The sequence below is a fragment of the Pararge aegeria genome, chromosome 18, assembly GCF_905163445.1.
Source record: "Pararge aegeria chromosome 18, ilParAegt1.1, whole genome shotgun sequence".
NCBI classification, from domain to species: domain Eukaryota; kingdom Metazoa; phylum Arthropoda; class Insecta; order Lepidoptera; family Nymphalidae; genus Pararge; species Pararge aegeria.
The window spans coordinates 14,156,545-14,178,239 of record NC_053197.1 but is presented as its reverse complement, the minus strand read 5'-3'; the positions used below and the strand labels follow the sequence as shown (position 1 = coordinate 14,178,239).

General features: G+C 36.4%; 1 protein-coding gene across 6 annotated transcripts in view; it reads left to right on the top strand.

Annotated features, from left to right (window-relative positions):
• The window catches only part of LOC120631615 (disheveled-associated activator of morphogenesis 1), a 179,414-nt gene that overhangs the window by 132,868 nt on the left and 24,851 nt on the right, over nucleotides 1–21,695 (top strand). For all 6 annotated transcript variants that reach the window (XM_039901271.1, XM_039901267.1, XM_039901265.1 and 3 more), the window contains one exon: nucleotides 4,772–4,903. In XM_039901271.1, coding sequence (XP_039757205.1) covers nucleotides 4,772–4,903 — 132 coding nt within the window. The remainder of the gene's footprint in view (nucleotides 1–4,771; nucleotides 4,904–21,695) is intronic.

Sequence of the window (21,695 nt, the reverse complement as noted above, 5' to 3'; positions counted from 1 at the left end):
ACTTTTCAGCATGCATTTTTTTCCATATATGCAAATAATTACTAATAAATTAATCACGGTTAAGAAAAAAGCTATGAAAACCTATGGTGCCTCAGAGTTCTCCATAATGTTCTCAAGGTTAACGCACTCGGCTAGCTTGCTGGATTATGGGCTACGGCTCTCACACTTCTTTACATTATGAGAGGAGACCCGAGCCCTGAAGTGGGCCGGTAATCGTTTGATTATGTTAACTTTCGTGTCAATTTCATTGCAGATCACATTTTTTTCTTAATTATTTTTTTGTGTTTATTTATTTATGACATGACATGACGGCCGGTCAGGGCATTGCAATGGAACGGGTTGCCTTTTTGTCATCACCATCATTTTCGCCTGCGGACGTCCTGTGCTGAACATAGGCCTTTCCCAAAATGCGCCACCATACCCGGTTCAGCCTTCCTTAACCTCGTCACTCTATTTAATCGGCCTTTCGTCTTTTTTACCATGTATATACTCGTACTTAAAAAATATATCGAAACTACTTGTAAAATTACACAACCCAAAGCTCGCTTTGGGGCTGAATGTGTGTATTCAAAAAAAAACATACCTACTCGTCGCTAATTTCGTTGCAGTTAACATGCAGTATTTGCCAACCCTAATAATCGTCAATGAATTTGCGAGACGATCGCGTGGCACCGCGCTGAGATGTGTTGCGGGCGCCACCCTAATGCATGAGTCATTGCAGTACGTCAGGGGTGGCGAACCTTTGTGGCGCAAAGCACATACGTGAAAATAGCACGTTGATTCATAAAGTTTCAAGATCAAAGTGCCATTTTTTGCTGTTCTACCTGTGATAATGTTAATGTCAACGGCTGCGTCCAAATGCGCTTTATTTAAAGGAAAAAAATAACGCATTATACAGTTGGCTACATTAATGAAAGATTCTTCCCAGAGGGTATTCCTGTGATTTAGCGCGTTATATAGTGAGCTAACTGAACAGCTATCATCATCATCATCATCATCATCATCATCATGTCAACCAATGGACGTCAACTGGACATATATCTTTTGTACGGAATTGCAAATACCACGGTCTCGTGCCGCTTGGGACCAGCGACTCCCTGCGACTCTTTTGATGTCATCGGTCCACCCAACGTCCACGGTTCGCTGAGCAATGTGCCCTGCCCATTACAACTACAGCTTGAGCTATTTCGATATCTCGAGTTCTTCTACGGAACTCTTCATTCCTGATTTCATCACATAGAGATACCCAACACACTACTGAACAGCTACTCTAGTTAATTAATAAATGAAAAATACTTTATTGCATTTAAAAAAATATAACAAAGGTACAAGTAATTTAAATTTGCTTGACAAACTACTAACATGAGTGTCATTAATTATAATATCCATGTTTATAATTGGATAAAAAGTATAAAAGCGAAGCTTAAAAATTAGGATGATTAAAAACAAAATTGATCATAATGTGGTTAACAAGACTTATGCATTTATCATCGTGCTTTAACTATATAATGTGTCAATAAAACCGCCACCTGAGTTATCGCTTAACGTCTAACGACATTAGTAATACCATTACACATTTAACGCGTTTAAAACGTTGGTCACTTACTTTAGTGCTCTATTACTGGTTCAATTAATGCAATACGGCGCAGGTGGAGTAGTAGCATAAAGAAATGTTTAATGACACGTCGCGTTTCGTCAAATAAGTTTAATTATTGGGAAAAATATATATAAATACTATCAACTCAAAACGACCATTTATTTTAAATTCATATTTTACCACTTCCAGGTTCAAACAATAACTTTATTACCGAAAAATAAAAAATATTTACAGACAAAAATAACCTTCTAACAATAACTATATTTACTAAATATACAATTCATCTAATTGTTTTCTTATTGGCATATGGTACCCAAAATGCTGGGCTAAATAAGCGGCAGACGTGTGGACAAATTTTTGGGACACGATAATATTAATAAAATGCCTGGCGACCATGGGCCCAGAGTCTAAAACGCAGGGTGCACTTAGTCATTGTAAAATGATGTTTTTTTACCACGAAAAAAACACTTTGTACTGTACAGTAAAAAAATGTTTATGAAGCGGCAAACCGGGCAAGCGGAATCATCAGACATTTTCCGAAACACTTAATCGTACTTCAAGAAATGTGGTGAAAGGATTTCAATTTAAATTGCAAAATTGTTAAAAGAATAAAACTTGTTGATAGCATTGAATGTCTTCCTTTAACGGCGTTCGGTAGGCCCCGCCAATAAGGAAACAGACTGACAGCCAGACAGATCGGATGTTAAGGCTCAGAGCTTTATAAAACAAATAAAAAACAATATTCAAAAGTAAAACATGGTAAAATATATGTATGAACGCTTTAAAAGTGCCTTTGAATAAAACATTTTTGAATTTGATACTGAACAGTTGTTTCCAAATAATTGTATGCGCTATATGAACTTATACACCTTGTTTTTTGTGTTGACGACGGCAGATCCGTGTGCTAAGTGCAAGATTTTTTATGTATTCGATCGCGTAAAAGTTAACTATGATTTGTATGGCGTCAAAAGAGCGGCATCTAGGGACCAGAGATGGCACTCTTTCAACGATCGAATAGATGAAAAACTCAGCACTCAGAATACAGTTGTATCCTCTTCCCACGGGTGTCGTACGAGGCGTCCAAGGGAATAGAAATATTTGTCAGCCAATTAGCTCAGTGGGCAGCGACCCTGCTTTCTGAGTCCAAGGCTGTAACGAAGCGTCCTCTGTGCTACTACTAACATCTACTGGCAGCGATCACGAACCCTTTTGTACAGCGTGGTGATTGTGGGCAAACCCACCGTGTTGGGAGAGGCCTTTATAGCCCAGCAGTCGACTAGGCTATTGATTTATTAATTTGTAATCAAATAATTAAACATATTCGATAGCGAATATATAATTACTGAATTGTCCCTGGTGGGAGATTTTTGCCGTAGCGAAGCCTACAATTTAAAATACATATTATACTAATTTCTTATGTATTCCAAAGTGGCCCGATTTGATCTATTTAAAGTCTGATCAATATAATTAAAGTTGCACCAGGTTATGCGTTTGCGAATAAATCGTGGGCGTATCCGGCCCTTAAGGCGGCTATAAAGCCATGAGCGGAATTAAGTGTCCATATAGGAAATTAATTATCATTTAATTATTACTTCAAGATGTTTCAGCTTTCTTTCGATGTAAAGTTCGATATTGTAAAGTTTTATCTACACGATGAAAGTTTCTCGCTGGCTTCGTTATAATGGGATTTGCTAGCTACTAACTTGAGCTAGCAACGTAGAATAAAATGGTACAATATGTTACTTGTTTCATAGTTGTAATTTATGGAACACTTATTCTTATTTTACAAACGTTCCATCATAACAGCTACCTCTAGGTATATCGACGAACTCGAGTTTTAAAAACTAGCTACATAAATTTTATTTTACTTTGACGTTCCGGCGTTTAGACTTCGATTTGATCGAACCGATACTATCTACATATAAATGAGGCTTAAATTGCTAAAGGGTGTGAGCGAGGTGCAACTTTATTGCCAATTAGTTCGCTTTTATTTCCTTTTTGTCGATTTTATAAACCTTCTGGTGACAGATGTGAAGTGATAGTGCTTTTATACATTTAAGTGTTCGCATTAAATTCAATAAAAAGTATATCTAAGGACATGGACAAGTACAGCTACCTATGGAAAGAATTTTTTAATGCAAATGTTTATCATGCAATCTAATTCTGCAGAAACAATTTTGTTTATGCCAAATCTTATTCTGGGTACTAGTGTACCTTTTCATAAACTTTTACTTTAAAATTGTGTGCAATCAAAAGTTTTTTAGGTTGCTTTGGGTTTAAGACATGTCCGCTCTCCGTCTCTTCTGAAAGCTTAAGAGTTACTAAGCGACGGAGAGAGTTATGCTCGGAATGTACGATTCGTAGTCAAATCAAAAATGAGGAGATATGTAGAATAACTACTTACCGACATAGCTCAACGAGTAGCCAAAAGTGGCAACGTGCGGTGCATATAGCACGGAGAATTCATAGATGTTGGAGTCCCAAGGTGCTGGAATGGCAACATGTCAAAGGCGCGAAGTCTATCAATCCGCACTTGGCTGGCGTGCTAGACTACCGCCTAAACGCTTCACATTCTGAGAGGAGACCTGGGCCTTGTAGTGAGATGATAATGATGATCATGACGATGGATTTAAAGAAAAGCAAGTGGTGAAACCGGCAGAAGCGTAGAAAAAGAAAAATGTACCATTTTGTGATCTCTAATATTTAACTTTGTTACCAATTTTCTCGATCTCTTTATATAACGTTTATTTTTGTCTTCAATGAAATTAAGTCCCGTACAGACATGCCTAATTATTAACATAGTCATGTATAAGATTACAAAGTAATTCAAAATATCTAATTTTTAATAATAATAAGTATACTACGACATACACACATCGCCATCAAGCCCCAAAGTTAGCGTAGCCTGTGTTATGGGTACTGAGATGACTGATGAATATTTTTACTTATAATATACTGATATTTGGGTGCTTATCACTGAAAAACATTCATGTTCATCACACACACATTTCCAAGTAGTGAGAATCGAATCCACAGCCTTTGACTCAGAAAGCAGAATTGTGTCTTCAGGTAATAAAATGTTATGTATGTCTCACATCAAAAAAAGCTCCAGACCCCCAAAGAGCATCAAGTTCGAGGTATCATAAGGTTCTAAAACTACACTTTGTTTTCCAGAATGACGAGCCCCCTGAAATCACGTACTGCGTGGTGGGCGAGGGCGGCGGGGGCCTGGCGCTGCAGGCGGTCACCCCCACGCACCCTATGCCGCCGCAGGACGAGCTGGACGCCAAGTTCGCTGAACTGGTGGTAAGTGCCACCACATCTCGAGTTTTTTTTTTTTTTATTTACCCTATAATAAGTGTGGATGCGCCATAAGATGAAGCGCGCTAGCCTAGGAGATGCCTAATCACTCTTGATTTGAAGGAGCCCATATTACAGGTATCGGGGAAGGCAGAAGCAGGAAGGGCTTCCCAGATCTTTGTGGTGCGAATTAGGAAAGAGGAGCAAAATGTTTTGTTTGAGTCCATAGTATATCAACTAAGGACGATGCAGATCCTTACGATGCCTTGTAGTTTGATGGAATAAAGGTGAAGATGGAACTAAATCGAATAAGGGCACGCTCTCCAAAATATATATTGTAGAATACCGAAAGACAGGCAATTTTGCGACGGATCCAAACTTCCAAACTTTGGAGTCTTGCCTTGTCACTAATGAGTCTACTAGCAAGGTGATCCACCGAATCTAAAGCATCATGCTAGAACTTAACAGAGCTATCCCATAAATGGCTGCAGTACTCCATGGCGACTGAAATTGAGCTTGGTACAGGGTTCTAAGCTGTTCTGGCGTAAAGTACTGGTTTATCTTGTTGAGGATGCCAATTTTTTTGTTAGCATTTGTAACCTTGGATTCGATTGCATTGTCCAAGGTTGATAGTTGAGATATTTGGGTTGGGTTTTGTTTAGTGAGAAGCTAGAGCTGTTTCAAGCAATTTCAAGGCCAAGGTGGTAACTAGCCACAATCAAGGCCTCACCAGACAGTGTGTAAATAGTTTGATGATCGTTTAGTCTTGACAAACTCTGTGAAACTTCCCGCTTTAGACGTAGACACGCAGTGCGTTAAAATGCTGACTGCCATAAATTGCCGGTTTTATTAGCGTCGTTTAGAAGTTACGTATTCCTACTCATATTTGCATTTCAAGTTGATTCAATTACTTAAAATTATCGAATTTATCGGTAGCACGCCTTTCATTTCCGGACGTTCGAGATATCAAGTGTTCATTAAATATTGTGATAATATCTCAATATCAGACTGTTAATATCATTGACTTTCTCAGTAACATGGTTGTTTTGCTTTATAAGCAAAGGTTTTCCTCTTCGTTCCCTCCACTGGAAATGCATAGTTCGTAGTTAAATGCATAATCTTATGAATTTTTGAAATCTCATTTTGACTATCAGACTATATTTTTCTCGAAATCTCAAAACATAATTATTATCATCGAGTATTTAATTGTAATTAGGATTTGTGAATAAACGTTTTGGTGTAATAACTACAAAGACATTAAAATATCGTAAAACACACAATTTATGTATAAACACATCAACAGGCATTCAATTAATTAAAACACCAAAGCCGCCGAAAGACCAACGAACAAAAGCACTTTCTCATTTGTAATATTACCTAGTAATGATACCCTAATTGTATGTGAGAATGAAGGTTTTCATTTTAAAATTAACACAACGTTGAAAGATCGTAAAACGTACAATTTATGTATCAACACAACATTCATTTATTAATTTAGGCGGATGAGAATTGGTTGTTACTCGCCAGATTATGAAATTGATGTCATATTTGTTTGTAATTAATTAAAGAGTACAATGTAAATTTAAACGTTTCCATCTTGAAACGATCAAGATGTTGATCGTAAAACTTACGATTTATGTATCAACACGAATTTTTAATTGAATTTCCGGCTTAGGGCTTGTACATATGGCGCGATAGTATGCTTCCGTTTCTCTTATTGCAGTTTATTATTCGGCGATGAATTAATAAGCAATTAATCATTCAATCCTCGATAGCTCAGCGGTTGTCTGAAATCTGAAATATTCATGCGTCTACGCACACAAAAACTTTGTAAGCTTTTATTGCCGCCCATTACATTAGTTACGTTTGAATTTCCTAGCTTATTTATAAAATCGTCTTTGGCCTTAAAACGAGCAAAATGTTGTTTAACCAGTTGTCAGTCTAAAAGTGTTGGTTGCAAATTAAAATATGAATTAAATAGTAAATAATAAATAAAATCATTATTTGGGACAATTGGAATGGCGCCTAAAATATTAGCAAGTGTGGCACTGCAATAGTAAAGACTGTGCTGCATGTACCACCAATTATATAATCCGTTCTTCTATAGTAATGTTATAAATGTTAAAGCGAGACTGTATGTTTGTTTATTAGTTTGTTTTTTGCACTTGTATGCTCGGCGAACCAATCATGATGAAATTAGGCACGTAATAACCCAAAACGTCAAGATCCGTTATTTAAACTACAGGCACATAGGGCTTATCACCTACGCCTCACATGAGTTTTAATCGTAGTCCACCACGCTGGTCCAGTGCGGATTGGTGGACTAGTGCAGATTGTTGGATTAGTGCGGATTTGTGGACTCATTTTTTTTAGTTCTGGATTGGTCGGGCCGTCAAATATTGCTATAATAAAAAACATACATGATTTAAATTTTAAAAAATTAAAAAAAAAAAAAAGTTTATTGTGTTATTATATATTTTTTAAATATACTACGACAATACACACATCGCTATCTAGCCCCAAAGTAAGCGAAGCTTGTTTTATGGATACTAAGATGACTGATGAATATTTTTATGAATAGGTTAATATACATAAAATACTAATAATATACATATAAACACCCAGACACTGAAAATCATTCATGTTCATCATACAAACATTTTCCAGTTGTGGGAATCGAACTCACGGCCTTGGACTCAGAAAGCAGGGTCGCTGCCCACTGCACCAATCGGCCGTCACATGATGTGCTCACATGATTGAATATAAAGATTTTAATTAGGGTATACGACATGTTAATGAACATGACTTGTATCGATAAATACACTCCACGGTATTTAACTTGGCTGGAATGAAGGTGGAAACATAATTTTATAACGCAACGCGACATAATTTTATAACGCTCGTTGTAATAAAAAATAAAATAGTGTAGTGTTTTTATTACTACTTATATATTTGCAGCGTTTTTGAAGTTATGGAACTATGGTATTATATTGTTCATTTCATAGTTTGATTTGGAATAACATGCTACGTTTTTTACGGCTGACAGTTGTTTGACCAGTGGACTTACAGCATTAAGGTTTTAAAGTTACTACTAGGTTTTAAAGTTCTGATTCCTATATGTGATCTGCTCTCAATTCCCTTAGTGGGCCAAAATTTTGAATGGGGTTCAATTATGCTCTATATTTATAGACTTGCAATGACTACAATAACACCTGATGGTAAGTGATTGTGCAGCATAAGCTGGAACGCGCTTTGCTAGAAGATGCCTATTCATAGATACCCTATACAGGTGGTACAAACCGTGGCTTATAGTTTGATTATATTATTGGCAACGGAGAAAAAAAATCTGGCTATTTTTTTAAGTTCTATTAAACTGTTTTTATGGCGTTATTATCAGTTAATCAAGTCGTGTCGCGTTTCGAAAGTATGCTTCCAGCTTAAATTAAATTTCTCCTCGCAATGGAAAACTAGTATCGGGTTTAGTTATGGCGCCAAATAAATTGAAGTACGTACCTACCTTCTAGACTAATTGGGTACTAAGACTTTCCATCGAGGAGAGAGGTTGGTGAAATCATCAGTTGCGGATTACTATTTGTGGCCATATGCTGCTTAAGGCTTAATCCTAGAGTACTACATTGGTTTTGTCTCTACTCCATTTTTTTTTATGTCTCTTAAAGAAAATAATCTTTTCATTGCCTTTTAGGCAAGGGGTAATAAAGAAGTCACTTCCCTTGTTACAACTCTATTTAATCTGCGTGTTCGCCGTGTGTGTAAATACAAAATTTTCCTATTAAAATAAACGGTCGCGGCGGGGCGACTCGCTGTATCAGCAACAGGAGTCGTGTTGCGCTATGCATGTGTCCCTACAGCCTCTTTAAGTAGGTATATCTTGAAACAATACAAATTAAATAAGAATACATTTTGTTCATATCTATATAAGTGTTCAAAACCCCTTCAGGAATTAAGGATAGAGAGCAAGACTCTAACATCAAAGATGTTAGGTAAAATAGAAAGGTTTTTTGTAAAGTAAATAAATAAAATATGATTAAATAAGTAACAAACCTGTTTTATTTTTAAGAAAACATTTATCTTAACTATTAAATCTATGTGAATAAAATATTCTACCAACAGTTCGGAACCCGAATTAAGGGAACCTTACCTAAAAATAACGGAATGTTTGTTTACACTGTAAGATGAGAAAAAATAGATTACCTGTAGATGAATCAAAAAAAAAAAAAAAAAACGGAATTCATTAAATCGTCTTTTTCAGCTAAAAATAAATTACTTAAGTATATAATGTACTTAACTTACTTATAATGTACTTAAGTATATAATGTTCTTAAGTAAATAATGTACTTAAGTATATAATGTAAATAAGTATATAATGTATTTTTTATAGAATGATGACCACTGTAAAAGGTTTAATTTTTTATTACTTATCGATAATTTTGAACTCTGAATTTTGTTCTTAAGCCACCATTCCCTTCCAACGGAGTACCAAACAGGTCAAACCACCAATCAGGTCTCTGGTGAGACTTAATTAACTTTTCAGTCTATGGTTCCAGAACGCACTACTAGGTCTATCTAGTCTTCTAGGTCTGGGGTCATTCGTTTCACCTTGAAGTTGCCAAGCTTCGCAGCAGTGTATAGAACCTTGTTTACACGGAAATCGCAAACAATAACCCATAATAATTTTGATTTATGAATATTTGAGGAATGGTTGCTAACTATGGGCCTCATAAGAAGGCTCAGAGTCACTCAGTCACTACTATGTAACTATGAAATTTAATTGCGTAGTCATAAGGTTCTTTATCGAACTAATAGAGTTGACCGCGTTCTTCGCCCGCGTTTATTATGGTTTTATACAAATCACGTGGGAACTGTTTATTTCCTGAAATAAAAATAGCCTATGGTACCTACGTCATTTTAACTAAATCTAATCCAAAAAGCCAAGTTGATTGCCTACTAAGTTAGGTCGTAGAGAAAGGACAAACACACTTACGCTTTATAATATGAGTATGGAAGAATGGGTTATATTCTTTCTTATGAAAATTAAGCTTAAATTACTATACTCCGCGAAAAGTAGGAGAGTGTGGAGAAGTATGGCGTAATATATAACTTCTTCAATATTTATACTCCACACCAAACAGATAATCGGCAACGTACCCTCTACGTTTCGCTTCAAAACCGGGGCATTTTCAGGAGATGTTAACTTTACAATTAATAATTGTTAAGGCTTAACAGTATATCATGTAATTCCGCAAAGAACCACCTGCTTTTATCCAACATTTATATTCTTCCTTGTTTCTCACCCACTCGGCTCGCCATCTCGCACCGTACGTGCCCGTATCTAACAAATCGGATCATACCTCATACTAATCACCGTCAATCCATCATAATAGCGAGAGAAAGTGGCATGCTATCATTACACAATAATCGACTTATGGCATGATATCAACATGGTACCTATTTATAGTTGGAATGCTCGTCGTTCACATCAATCCACTAGCATGCCAGTCAAAAGAGTCGCTCTCGAGTGGCGCTTTCTTTTATTTTATAATAGGTAATATATATAATTATGCAAGCTTTTATTTTGTATGTTACATGTAATTAAGAAAAAAGCGGTGGTAGCGCATTTTGTAGGAGCTCCACTTCTCTTTCCGGTCGCCGAGTTCGAATCCCAGCATTATGTGTGTTAAGTAATTAAAATATGACTTGCTTCAACGGTGAAGGAAAACATCGTGAGGAAACCTGCATGCCTGAGAGTTCTGAGTTTCTTGCCGGCTCTTCTCAGTAGAATCTGCCTTCCGAACCGGTGGTAGAGTCACTACGTCAGACTGACTTGACGTTTGAAAAGTGCTTATAAACTAGGCCTACTTAAAAAAAACAATATTGAATTTAGATTTTTTTTGAGTTATAATAATATACATAATGTTCTCAAAGGTGTTTGGAGTCCACCAATCCGCACTGGGCCAGCGTGGTGGACTACGGCCTTAAGCCGTTCTCATTGTGGGAGGAGACCCGTGCTTTGTAGTTGGCCGGTAATGGGTTGAAGTCATCATGATAATGACATGCAATTCTAGTAAACTAGCGAAATATTTACAGATGCTTTAAAAACCAAACAAAAACTATATTTATTATCGGTTACAATCATTTATTACTGTCAATATGTAGCAGTAGACAATTAACTGTAGCATCAATTAATGAACTGTAACGGTTTACGGCTTCCCAATTTCTAAAATTTAATTCACACGTGCCATGTTACAGTCAATCAAAGTTATTCAATTCCGCTACCGTTTGAAATTTAAGTCGGTTGCATTTACGACTCTATTCTTATGACATAAGGCATACAATAAGGAAGGGCTAATCTAATTTAGCTGTAACACGAATGCCAATATCGAACTTTCTCCAATTCCTTCAAATATATATGATTAGTTCTCTGAAATAGGCAAATGGATTTATTCATCATTTGTTCTTAATCAATTTGCTATGTGCCGTTTTATGACTACATTATTTTACATTCAACTACAAGTTAGCCCGTGACTGCAATCTCACCTAGTGGTAGCGGGCCTACCTGTAATAATCCTAATAGGTTTTTACGCGACATCTTAGCGGAACGATAAATCGCTTAGAGGCATGTTTAAGCCTCCGACCAGACAAGTCCAGAGAAAATTCATATTATATCGCATATCTTTAAACGGGCAATTCTTGTATATATATAATTGGAATCTCGGAATCGGCTCCACTGATTTTCATGAAATTTAGTATACAGGGGGTTTCGCGGGCGATAAATCGATCTAGCTAGGATTCAATTTTAGAAAATGTCATTTTATTTGTGTTTTCCGGTACTAACCGGGTCAGCTGGTTAATCATAAATTCCCAAAGAGGAATTTCCAGGAATCGAACCCAACCTTAAGTCACAGCACCCACCGCTGCGCCAGGGAGGGCAACGTTGCCTTCTTATCCCTGCACTAAAACTGCGGTATGCTTGCTTTTAAATTTTAGGGTATAGGAGGCGTACGGAGTAATTTCAGGCCACTCCTCCCATAAGTCCCAAAGTAGCTATCCCTATCCCTGCCCTACTAATATTATAAATGTTAATGTAAGTTTGTTTGTTACGCTTTCACGCAAAAACTTCTAAACCGATCATCATGAAAGTGTACACATATTTCTGAAGGTATTAGAATTAATATAGTATGCTTTTTATCCCGAAATTAAGCTCAGTTCTTTTGAGAGAGTGGTAGAAGGTGTTTGAATATTTTATACCATAACGCCGTCAAATCATAACCTTTTTAAATAATTACTTTTGTACTTTAAGAGGTTATAATGTCTGTTTAATTTTGTCCAAATTTCGTGTAGATCTGATGAATGTGATTGGAGATAGAGGACACAATTCCTCAGCGGACGGCAGCCAACCCGTCATTTAAGGCTTAGCTATCCTTAATGCATAAAGTGCGTAGAATTAAACCTAAATCGAATGCCACATGTCTTTCGAAAAACAAAAACAAACGCAGACGGAGTCGCGGGCAACAGCTAGTAATATATAAGTATAAGTTGCTAAAGTTGCTTTATTGCTGAGTATATGATACTCTCCATTTGACTTTTTTGTGAAGTTTTTTCAACCTTACCTGAAGTAAGTAGAATATAGGAAAAAGTGACGAGTAATAATTCTGATGAGACTGCATAATGGGTTTATAAAGTGCCATATACCTAAGTATATGGCACCGATTACGAGCCCACTACAGGTTTCCTCACGATGTTTTTCCTCACCGTTAAAGCATGTAATATTATATACTTATATCAAAAACGCATATAACTCAGAAAAGATAAGAGATGGGTGCCGGGTATCGAACTCGGTCCCCCCGAAAGGGAAGCCGAAGCATTACCCACTTTTCTATCACCGCTATATTTATTGTATTTACTAAGATTTCAATTTTATTACCTAGTTGAAAAGTGACAAAACCAGTTTTCATTTACGAAATTAAAAAAAAATCTTTCTAAACTTTTTAAATGGATAGGAAACAATAACGAAGCGGAAGATTAGTGTAGCGCTATTTATATCTCGTGCGTAAAATATCAATCTCACTTTCTAATTATATGGTCCTGAGCGGTTTCGTTAGTTGGTATGAATTATTTGTTTTTGCTGAGCTTAGGCCATGCTATTAATTTAACACTTAGTGTTACAGTAGTTTTATAAGGTAGGTAAATATTTATTAAACTTTCGACAAACTATAAATTCATATTTGCCAGAAATTTTGTTAAATTGTTTAGGATTTTTACAAATACGCTTACAATTATTATTTAATTACTAAGTTTTCAAGAAACAGTTAAAATTATATTTGATTAACAACCAATGTTCATGAATTGAATGAATTTTTTGGTATGCGTTTGGGTGGCACCCTGGATGGTTTAGATTCACAAATCAGCCCGACAGATGGCGCTGGGGTCCGCTAGTAATATTATAAATATGAAAGCGTGGATGTTTGTTACTTAATCACGCAAAAACGGCTTAATGGATTTGGGTGAAATTTGGCATACATGTAGCCTTTAAGCTTAAAAAGTACATAACGCTACCTTTTATCCCCGGAAATAAAAGAATTCCCCCGGGAATAAAAAATCGGGGAAATCAGCTTGTAATATCTATAATATTAAAATTCGCTGAATGTGTTGCTAAGCGCAAATCTCGAGAGCAGCTAAACCTGTTACTTCTACTTGTTATTTCAATTTAATTTCAAAACCATATGCTAAGACTTCCATTTAAGTTTAAAATAACTTACTTGGATTAACAAAGTATTTATATCTGGAGATATAAACATAAATTGTAAAAAATCACGAAATATTTCTACTCTTAGAAATACTACGAGATTAATTTTGTTATTTCTTCCAACCAATACAAAGTCGTCTTTCCGAAAAGAGTATTAATTCAATCTTATATGATGAAAATTGGAAAGTTAACTAGCCTAAATTAGGTAACTTTAGAAATATAAATGGATTTATTAATAATAAGAATATAGATAAATTGCGCTCCCGACCGCAACAGCAAAACCGCAAAGACGTGTGCGGCGGGTTGGCTCGGATAACATAATATAGGAAGAGGAATGTTACGGCAAAATTTATACAGTAACCTACAGCCTGTTTTAGACCGCCTGACATACTTGTGTAAGACTGGTCGTGTATTCCAACATATCTTCTTCAGGTATTGGGATTATAACAGGGTTTTTTTTGTAATTGTTTAGATGATTAAGTTATATCGTGCGATAATAATTATTGGTGGATCTAGTTCGATTACCGGAACGCACCTCTTACTTTTCGGAGTTATGTAAGGTATTCTTCAAAGACGAGACACAATAAAAACTATTATTATTACTATTTTTATTCTTCAAAGGCGTTGGTCGACGTGATTATTACAACATGTTAGTGATAATAACCGAGAAACACAGCTTAACGTGTTCTCCGTCGCACGGCGGTGAACACAGCCACTTTCCCAATTCAGGGGGTACATAGGTACTTTCAAGCCAAAAAATCTCAACCCCCAATGAATTATTGGCACACCCGGGTATCGAACCAAGCACCTCGGGATCCTTGGTCATTCGTGCTAACAATTAGACTATAGATGCAGTATATTTACCACACGTAGGTTCTATTAATGCGGATATATGACTTCCGTAGAAAATCCACATTCCTATAACACATTGAAGGTACGACTGCTTTTTCTTAGTAACAACATAATATAAACGTCTCGATCGACTTTGAAATACTGAGTGATCAATAAATGGCTGTTTAGCATTAAATTATAAGGCTCTATGTATAATGCTTGTTTTGAAATTTTGTAATTATTGATTTTTGATGTGAAACTTCTTTAGAATCTTTGTAATTTGAAACTTGATTAAACTAAAATGTGCATAAATACTTAGAATATACATATAAACACCCATACACTGAAAAACATGAATGCTCATCACACAAACATTTTCCAGTAGTGGGAATCGAACCCACACCCCCTTGGGCTCAGAATGCAGGGTCGCTCCAAACTGCGCTAATCAGCCGACAAACCTCAAATAAATTAAATGAATACCCCTTTTCGATTTATATGTGACATTGTACCGGAGAGCTACATAGCTAAGCGGCACGTCTTTGTCGGTAGTCTGGTAACTAGCCACGGCCGAGGCCTTTCATCAGAGAAATTCATATATTATAAATTTCAAATTGCTACTCCCGGTGATCGAACTGCAGCCTCCCACTTATAAGACTATAGCATTCACCACTGCACCAAGAGGAGGCCGTCAAAGCATAGTGCAACATAGACTTCCGTAAAGCGATCACTTTTTGTTTTCAAAGTTTTTAGTGACGCAATAAATGAATGAATTAATGAATGAATACACTTTTATTGTACACCAAAGAAAAAAAGTAGTTACAGAGAAATAAATACATATCAAGAGAGTACAATTTGGCGGCCTTATCGCTACATAGCGATTTCTTCCAGGCAACCAAAGGAAAAAACATAGGAATATTATGACAAGGGCCTTACTAAACCATTTAAAAGCTTGAAAAAATCTTGAATGAATTAAGTCAGCCAACCTTGACACGGCGTGAAGACACGACACGACACGATCTGCATTCATTGTCTAGTAGCCGCCATTCCCGTCACCCATATCTAATAGAAACGTAATTAAATAATAAATAGGTACCTGGTAGTAGTTTTGATTGCAGTTCAATCGGGTCGTGAGGTCCAGAGTTCGATTTCCGTAATTCTTAAGACATTAAAGATTTTAAACTTAGATTTTCATGGTTAATCAACATTTTTTAAATACAGTTCAACGGTTACATACCACGATAATATTTTTGGATTTGTCGATATTTCGACTCAGTTGCACGGATGCGACGGGGCCAGTCCCGTCGTGACCACGATCCATGCAACTTGGTCGAAATATCGACAAATCGTAAGACATTATGTTAGAAACCATCCATACCGTAACCTCACCTCAACCGCCCTCAGGTAGTTATTTTTATACCTCCGAGAAAACGTTACCCTCGTTATCCGGGATAAATAGTAACCTGCGAAAGATAGATAGTGCGACTCTTGCTTACGCGGGGGTTAGAATCGTGTGTGTTTCATGAGTCGTCTGTCGTCCCATATCGAGATAAGCGATAGTGTAAGATTTGTGCATTGAAAGGGTAATAAAATGGCTCATAAAAATAAATAATAAACATAGGTATATAAAAACTATACATACGCGGTATTTAATACTAGCAACTCGTCTCAAACTCTATCCGAAAAAATAGTAGACCTCAAGAAAAAAAAAATTAGAGATTAGAGATTAACAATATTATTTTAAGAGAGTAAAAATCAATTAACTATTTACTATTTTCTTTGAACATTGATTTAATATGTTACGTATTTGCAAGATCACTTGCTTGACGAAGCTCGTCTTTGTCTTTTTGAAATCTACTTACCTCGGTTTAGTGTCAATCAATTAACAAAACAAGTGACATGTAATTTTTTCGGTGAGTCTCCAATTTATTTGAAAGTAGCTCAAGCGACCATTTATCAAACGTCTATCGCTCGAGTGATATAATAAAGAGCCAGCTTCATTAAAATCTAAAATGCAACATTAAAAGTTTTTTAAGAGCTTGAATTTTCCGTAAAGAATGTTCTAACTCGAGGGGCCGACATGCGAATTATATAATTAGCGAGTCGGGGGCAGCGACGTTTAGAACATGTTTATAATAATGACCGCAATTAGGTACCCCCATCATCTCATATCTTACGGGTCGCCGGGCACCATTGCATTATTCAGGTCAGAACAACTACATGGTGTCGCCAACCATGTTTTATTTGAAAACACGAGTTAACGTAGACATAGTTAACGTTAGAATACGTTTACCACAGTATAAAGACGAATTACGAACGCCTTTGATCTCGTTGTGAATGCCGACATAGTCGTGACCCTTGCTACTGGCCCACTGGTGCCAGTTAAGATCTTTTTCATCGCACTTACCGATGTATTTAACGCTTTGTTTAGACTGTTTATTGAATGGCTGTTTTCATAAAGTTCAAAATTAGAAAATTTGGCTAATCTCACGCACTCTTCACTATTCAGGGAAATGCTTACAATAAAAATCTAGACCACCTATCATGCTTCTGTGAGCGGTAATGGCTTCCTAAATAATTTATCTTTATTTATTTATTTTTATTTAAACTCTTTATTTGTACACCACTACACAGTTAGGAAAATAAAGGACGAATAGAGAGAAACACAAAAAAACTGGAGTAGAATACAAAAGGCGGCCTTATCGCTAAAAAGCGATCTCTGCCAGGCAACCTTAAGATTAGGAGACAACAAGAGCGAGAACAAATATCTTTATAAAAGTTTAATTTAAAAAAGCTGAAGTCTTAAAGATACTATACTTAGTCTACCTGGTACTCCGTATTACTATAATAAATACTGTAAAAAACAAATTTGTTTAGTATGGTTCCACTCCGGATAAAGAGGTACGATTCCCGGGTCGCAGTTTTTTTTTGTAGACTCACGCCTCTATTTATAACTCTTAGCGGTGTTTTTCTATACCGTTAAAGGAATATTTTTTTTTAAATCAAATACGCACATAGCTCCGAAATTTTAAAGGTCGAACTCTGTCTCCACGGGACGGAGGCCGGAGGCCAAAGCTTTTATCACTAAGCTTTCACTGCTTTTAGCTTAGCTTTTTAGCATATTTTTTTACTGAAATTAAATATAACTTAATAACTTTAAAAATAGCCCTAAGTAAAAACTAAACAAGTCGTGCCGGCACCAAGAATGCTAGCTGCATTTCCTCGCTGAGCATTACGCAAAAAATGAGCCAGCCCTTCTGTCACCAGAGGCCTTCGCAAGCAATTCTTGTGTCTAAAACAAAGTTTCTTTACGAAAATCAGGAAAATCTCTACACTGTTTAACAATAATTTCTTCAAAATATATACTCCACACCAAACAGATCTTCGGCGATATACTTCCTACGCACGTTGCGCTTCGACACCCGAGCATCCTCAGGAGAAGTTGACTTTACAATCAATAATCATTAAGACAACACCAAATCCAGTCGATTGGTTTCTTTGTGAGGGCGTAAAGTAACAAACAAAAACTTTCGCATTTATAATATTAGTATGGATACCACATCCGTTACATTCAGTTCAAGTACTCGGTACTTTAGCTAACAATCCTGTTACTACCAATACTCAATGGCAAGTACCTACTTATTAGAGATGCACCGAATATTCGCTTGGTATTCGGTATTTAGCGTAGGTATTCGGCATCCTTTCCACGATATGTATTCGGCCAAATAATTCGGTTTTATGCCGAATAAAGTCAAGTAGGCCCATAGGTGGCACTTTTGATGCGTACATAAGAATTACACGGTAGTGAGATGATGGCGATAACCACATTCGTAAACTTAAAACGAAAGCTACGAGGGTTCCAAACGCGTCCTGGTCTAAGAAGAAGCAATATATATCCGGTTGAAGCATTTGTGCGAGTATTATTTCTGTTAAGTTAAAGTTTTCAATATTTGCATATTTGTAATGATAAGAACTTTTGTTTATTTATTTGTAACTTAATCGTGCGATGTTTTCAAACAAAGTGACAGCTCGTGTGTGAGTGAGGTGGTGAGGTATGGCTCGTAATAATTTTCAGTAAAAGTTTAACCTAATATTCGGTATTCGGTTATTCGGCGAAAGTACTATTTCACGCACTCTACTACTTATCTGTTCGAATAAATAAAAAGATAATAAATAATATTACAAATGAATATACTACGCCAATACACCGATCGCCATTTAGCCCCAAGGTAAGCGTAGCTCGTGTTATGGGTACTAAGATGACTGACGAATATTTTTATGAATGATATACATAAATACTTATAATATAAAGATAAACACCCAGACACTGAAAAACATTCATGTTCATCGCACGAACATGTTCCAGTTGTGGGAATCGAACCCACGGCCATGGACTCAGAAAGCAGGGTCGCTGCCCAATGCGCCAGATAGTGAATGACTACGCGCACTTCGTAAAGTAAAAAAAAATGTGAACCAGGGAAAGCGTGTGATATTAAAGATAATTTTGTATTACGAAATTATTGACTGTCTATTAATAAAGTGCGTCGACGAGTGGCGGTCCGTTATGTCACTTGGGATTCTTGGATTAGTGCGATGACTTGTGCATTTCTTGACAATGATTACTCTCTATTTGTCGAGAGTGCTTCCATTCCCATCAATCATGTTAGATTCCACCTTTTTTTGCCTTCGATTACGACATTTCTTTGATGGTTGTATACTTATCGACATTAAATAATTGATTGAATAAGAGTTAAGGCGAAAAGCGCTTTGCAAATGTTTTGATTTGGATAGAAAGTTAATGTTGATACTTAGATTACAACAACGAGATTTCGCAGTAGAATATTTTCCGACCGAGTTGTGGTAAAACTCACTAAAAAGAAACAAATTTAATGTTTCGGAAGAATGTCTGATTAAGGCTGAAATTTATATTCTTATAAGTAGTTCTGAGAAATGGAAGAGACATCCTGAAAGTTTCCAAGTCTTTATTTTCACTAATAGAGTCCTACAAAAACACTAACCGTGACTAAACTAAGTAAACTAGTAGAGCATTGTTATCTTGATTATCAACCCATTATCGGAAAACTACACGGTGCATAGGTGTTTATGTGTGTTATATTCATAAAAATAATAATAATTTTCGACCTACCAATGCATAAGTTTAAAGAATGCGTTAAAACACATTAATTACAGCGAGGTTATTATACAATTGATGAATTTCTTAATGACAAGGTTGCTTGGAAGCATCCGGCTCCGCTTTCATATCTCACAACATAGAAAAATGAATTTTAAAATGTAAAATGTAAATTGTTGATGTTGGAAAAGAGGTAGAATCTGCCTTCCGAACCGGTGGTAGAGTCACTACACACAGACTTGACGTTTCAAAACTGCTTATATTAGGCCTACTTGAAATAAATGAATTTTGAATTTTAATAAATCAGCATTCTTAGTACCCTTACCACAAGCTACGCTTACTTTGGGGCTAGATGGTGGATATGTACACACACAATACTGTCGTAGTATATTTATATATATAATCCCTACTAATATTATAAATGTCAATGTAAGTTTGTTTGTTACGCTTTCACGCAAAAGCTACTTAACCGATCCTCATGAAACTTTCGAAACATATTCTTGGAAGAGTTAGAAGTAATAAAGTATATTTTTTATCCCGACATTAAGCTCGGTACTTTTGGGAGAGTTTACGTGTAAGTGTTTGACGATTTTACACCATAACTCCAACAAATTATAACCGATTTAAATAATTATTTTTGTACTATAGAGGTTATAATATGTGTTTATTTTTGCCTAAAGTTTGTGAAGATCTGATGAATGTGGTTGGGATAGAGGACAGAACTCCTCAGCGGACAGCAGTAAACCCCTCATTTAAGGCTTAGCCATACTGAATACTTTAAATTTTTTTTAGAACTACAACTAAATTGAATGCCACATAAAAAAATAAAATCAAACGCAGACGAAGTCGCGGGCAACAGCTAGTATAATATAAATCTCCACCAAAAAAAAATACCAACATAGATAGACAGCTTAAAACGGAAAGTAGGCCTACAAACTACGCATATTCTAAAAAAAAAAATCCTCAGCTTCGAAAAGTTCTAAATCAGAACATAACGCAAAACATTCTTGCAGATTATAACATTTAGATCCACTTGAACGGCATTGAATATGACTAAATACAAATACCATTCCTTATGAGGAAATTAATTGGTGAGCAACGTACTTATTTGAAAATATCGCGATGGTATTTTTAAATACGCTCAATGCACTTAATTTAACCCTTTTTGTGCCACATTTCCTTTCAATTTCGACGAATTCGTGCGAAGGTCGTGAGTTCCTCAGATCCGGTCTCACGGATTAGGATTGTGGCATTTCACATTAGGGTTAAACCTTTAGGCCGGCTGCACTTTCGCGACTAATAAATATAAGATAAACTAAGAATCAACGGTGTGTGGAGTCCACCAATCCGCACCGGGCCAGCGTGATGGACTACGGCCTTAACCCCTTCTCATTGTGGGAGGAGACCCGAGCCCTGTAGTGGGCCGGTAATAGGTTAATATGATGGTGATCAAACTAAGAATTTAATTTAACAAGGGGTTTATTTTCTCTTTATTCCCCTTAAAAGTTAGCCTTTGACGACAATGTCACATGCTGATATTGTGATGACGCAGTATAAGATGGTAACGTTTAATTAAACACATACCTCTTATCGGTTTCGGACATCATACAGAAACGCTTAATTGCTTGGCGTAACTAGCCACGGCCTACTAGATACTATTAATTTCCAAATTGCCAATTTTAAGAACAAACCTGGAACCTCCTAATTAAAACCACAGCTTTCACACCGCTGCACCCTCCATGGTCGTCAAATACGTGCAAAAGCTTCTGCTCTTTCTTCTTTAGAGACGCTAGTGCATAAAATTTAGGCGGTAACAGATAGTTGCTTTCATAAGCAGAGTGAAGTCTCGCAGGGATTCTCGGGACGGGCGTCCACTTTTGAGGTCTTTGGGCCCAGTCGGTCTTGGCAACTCGCTCTTAGTGTCTATCAAGCTATTCGGGTATCTACTAACGCTGCGTCACCTTCGTGGGATTTAAACACCTTGAGATCCCAATTTCCATTGAAAGAAAGAAAGAAAGAAAAATCGTATTTATTGTCACACATTTGTGTAAAATGTTACATTTGTAAAATAAAAT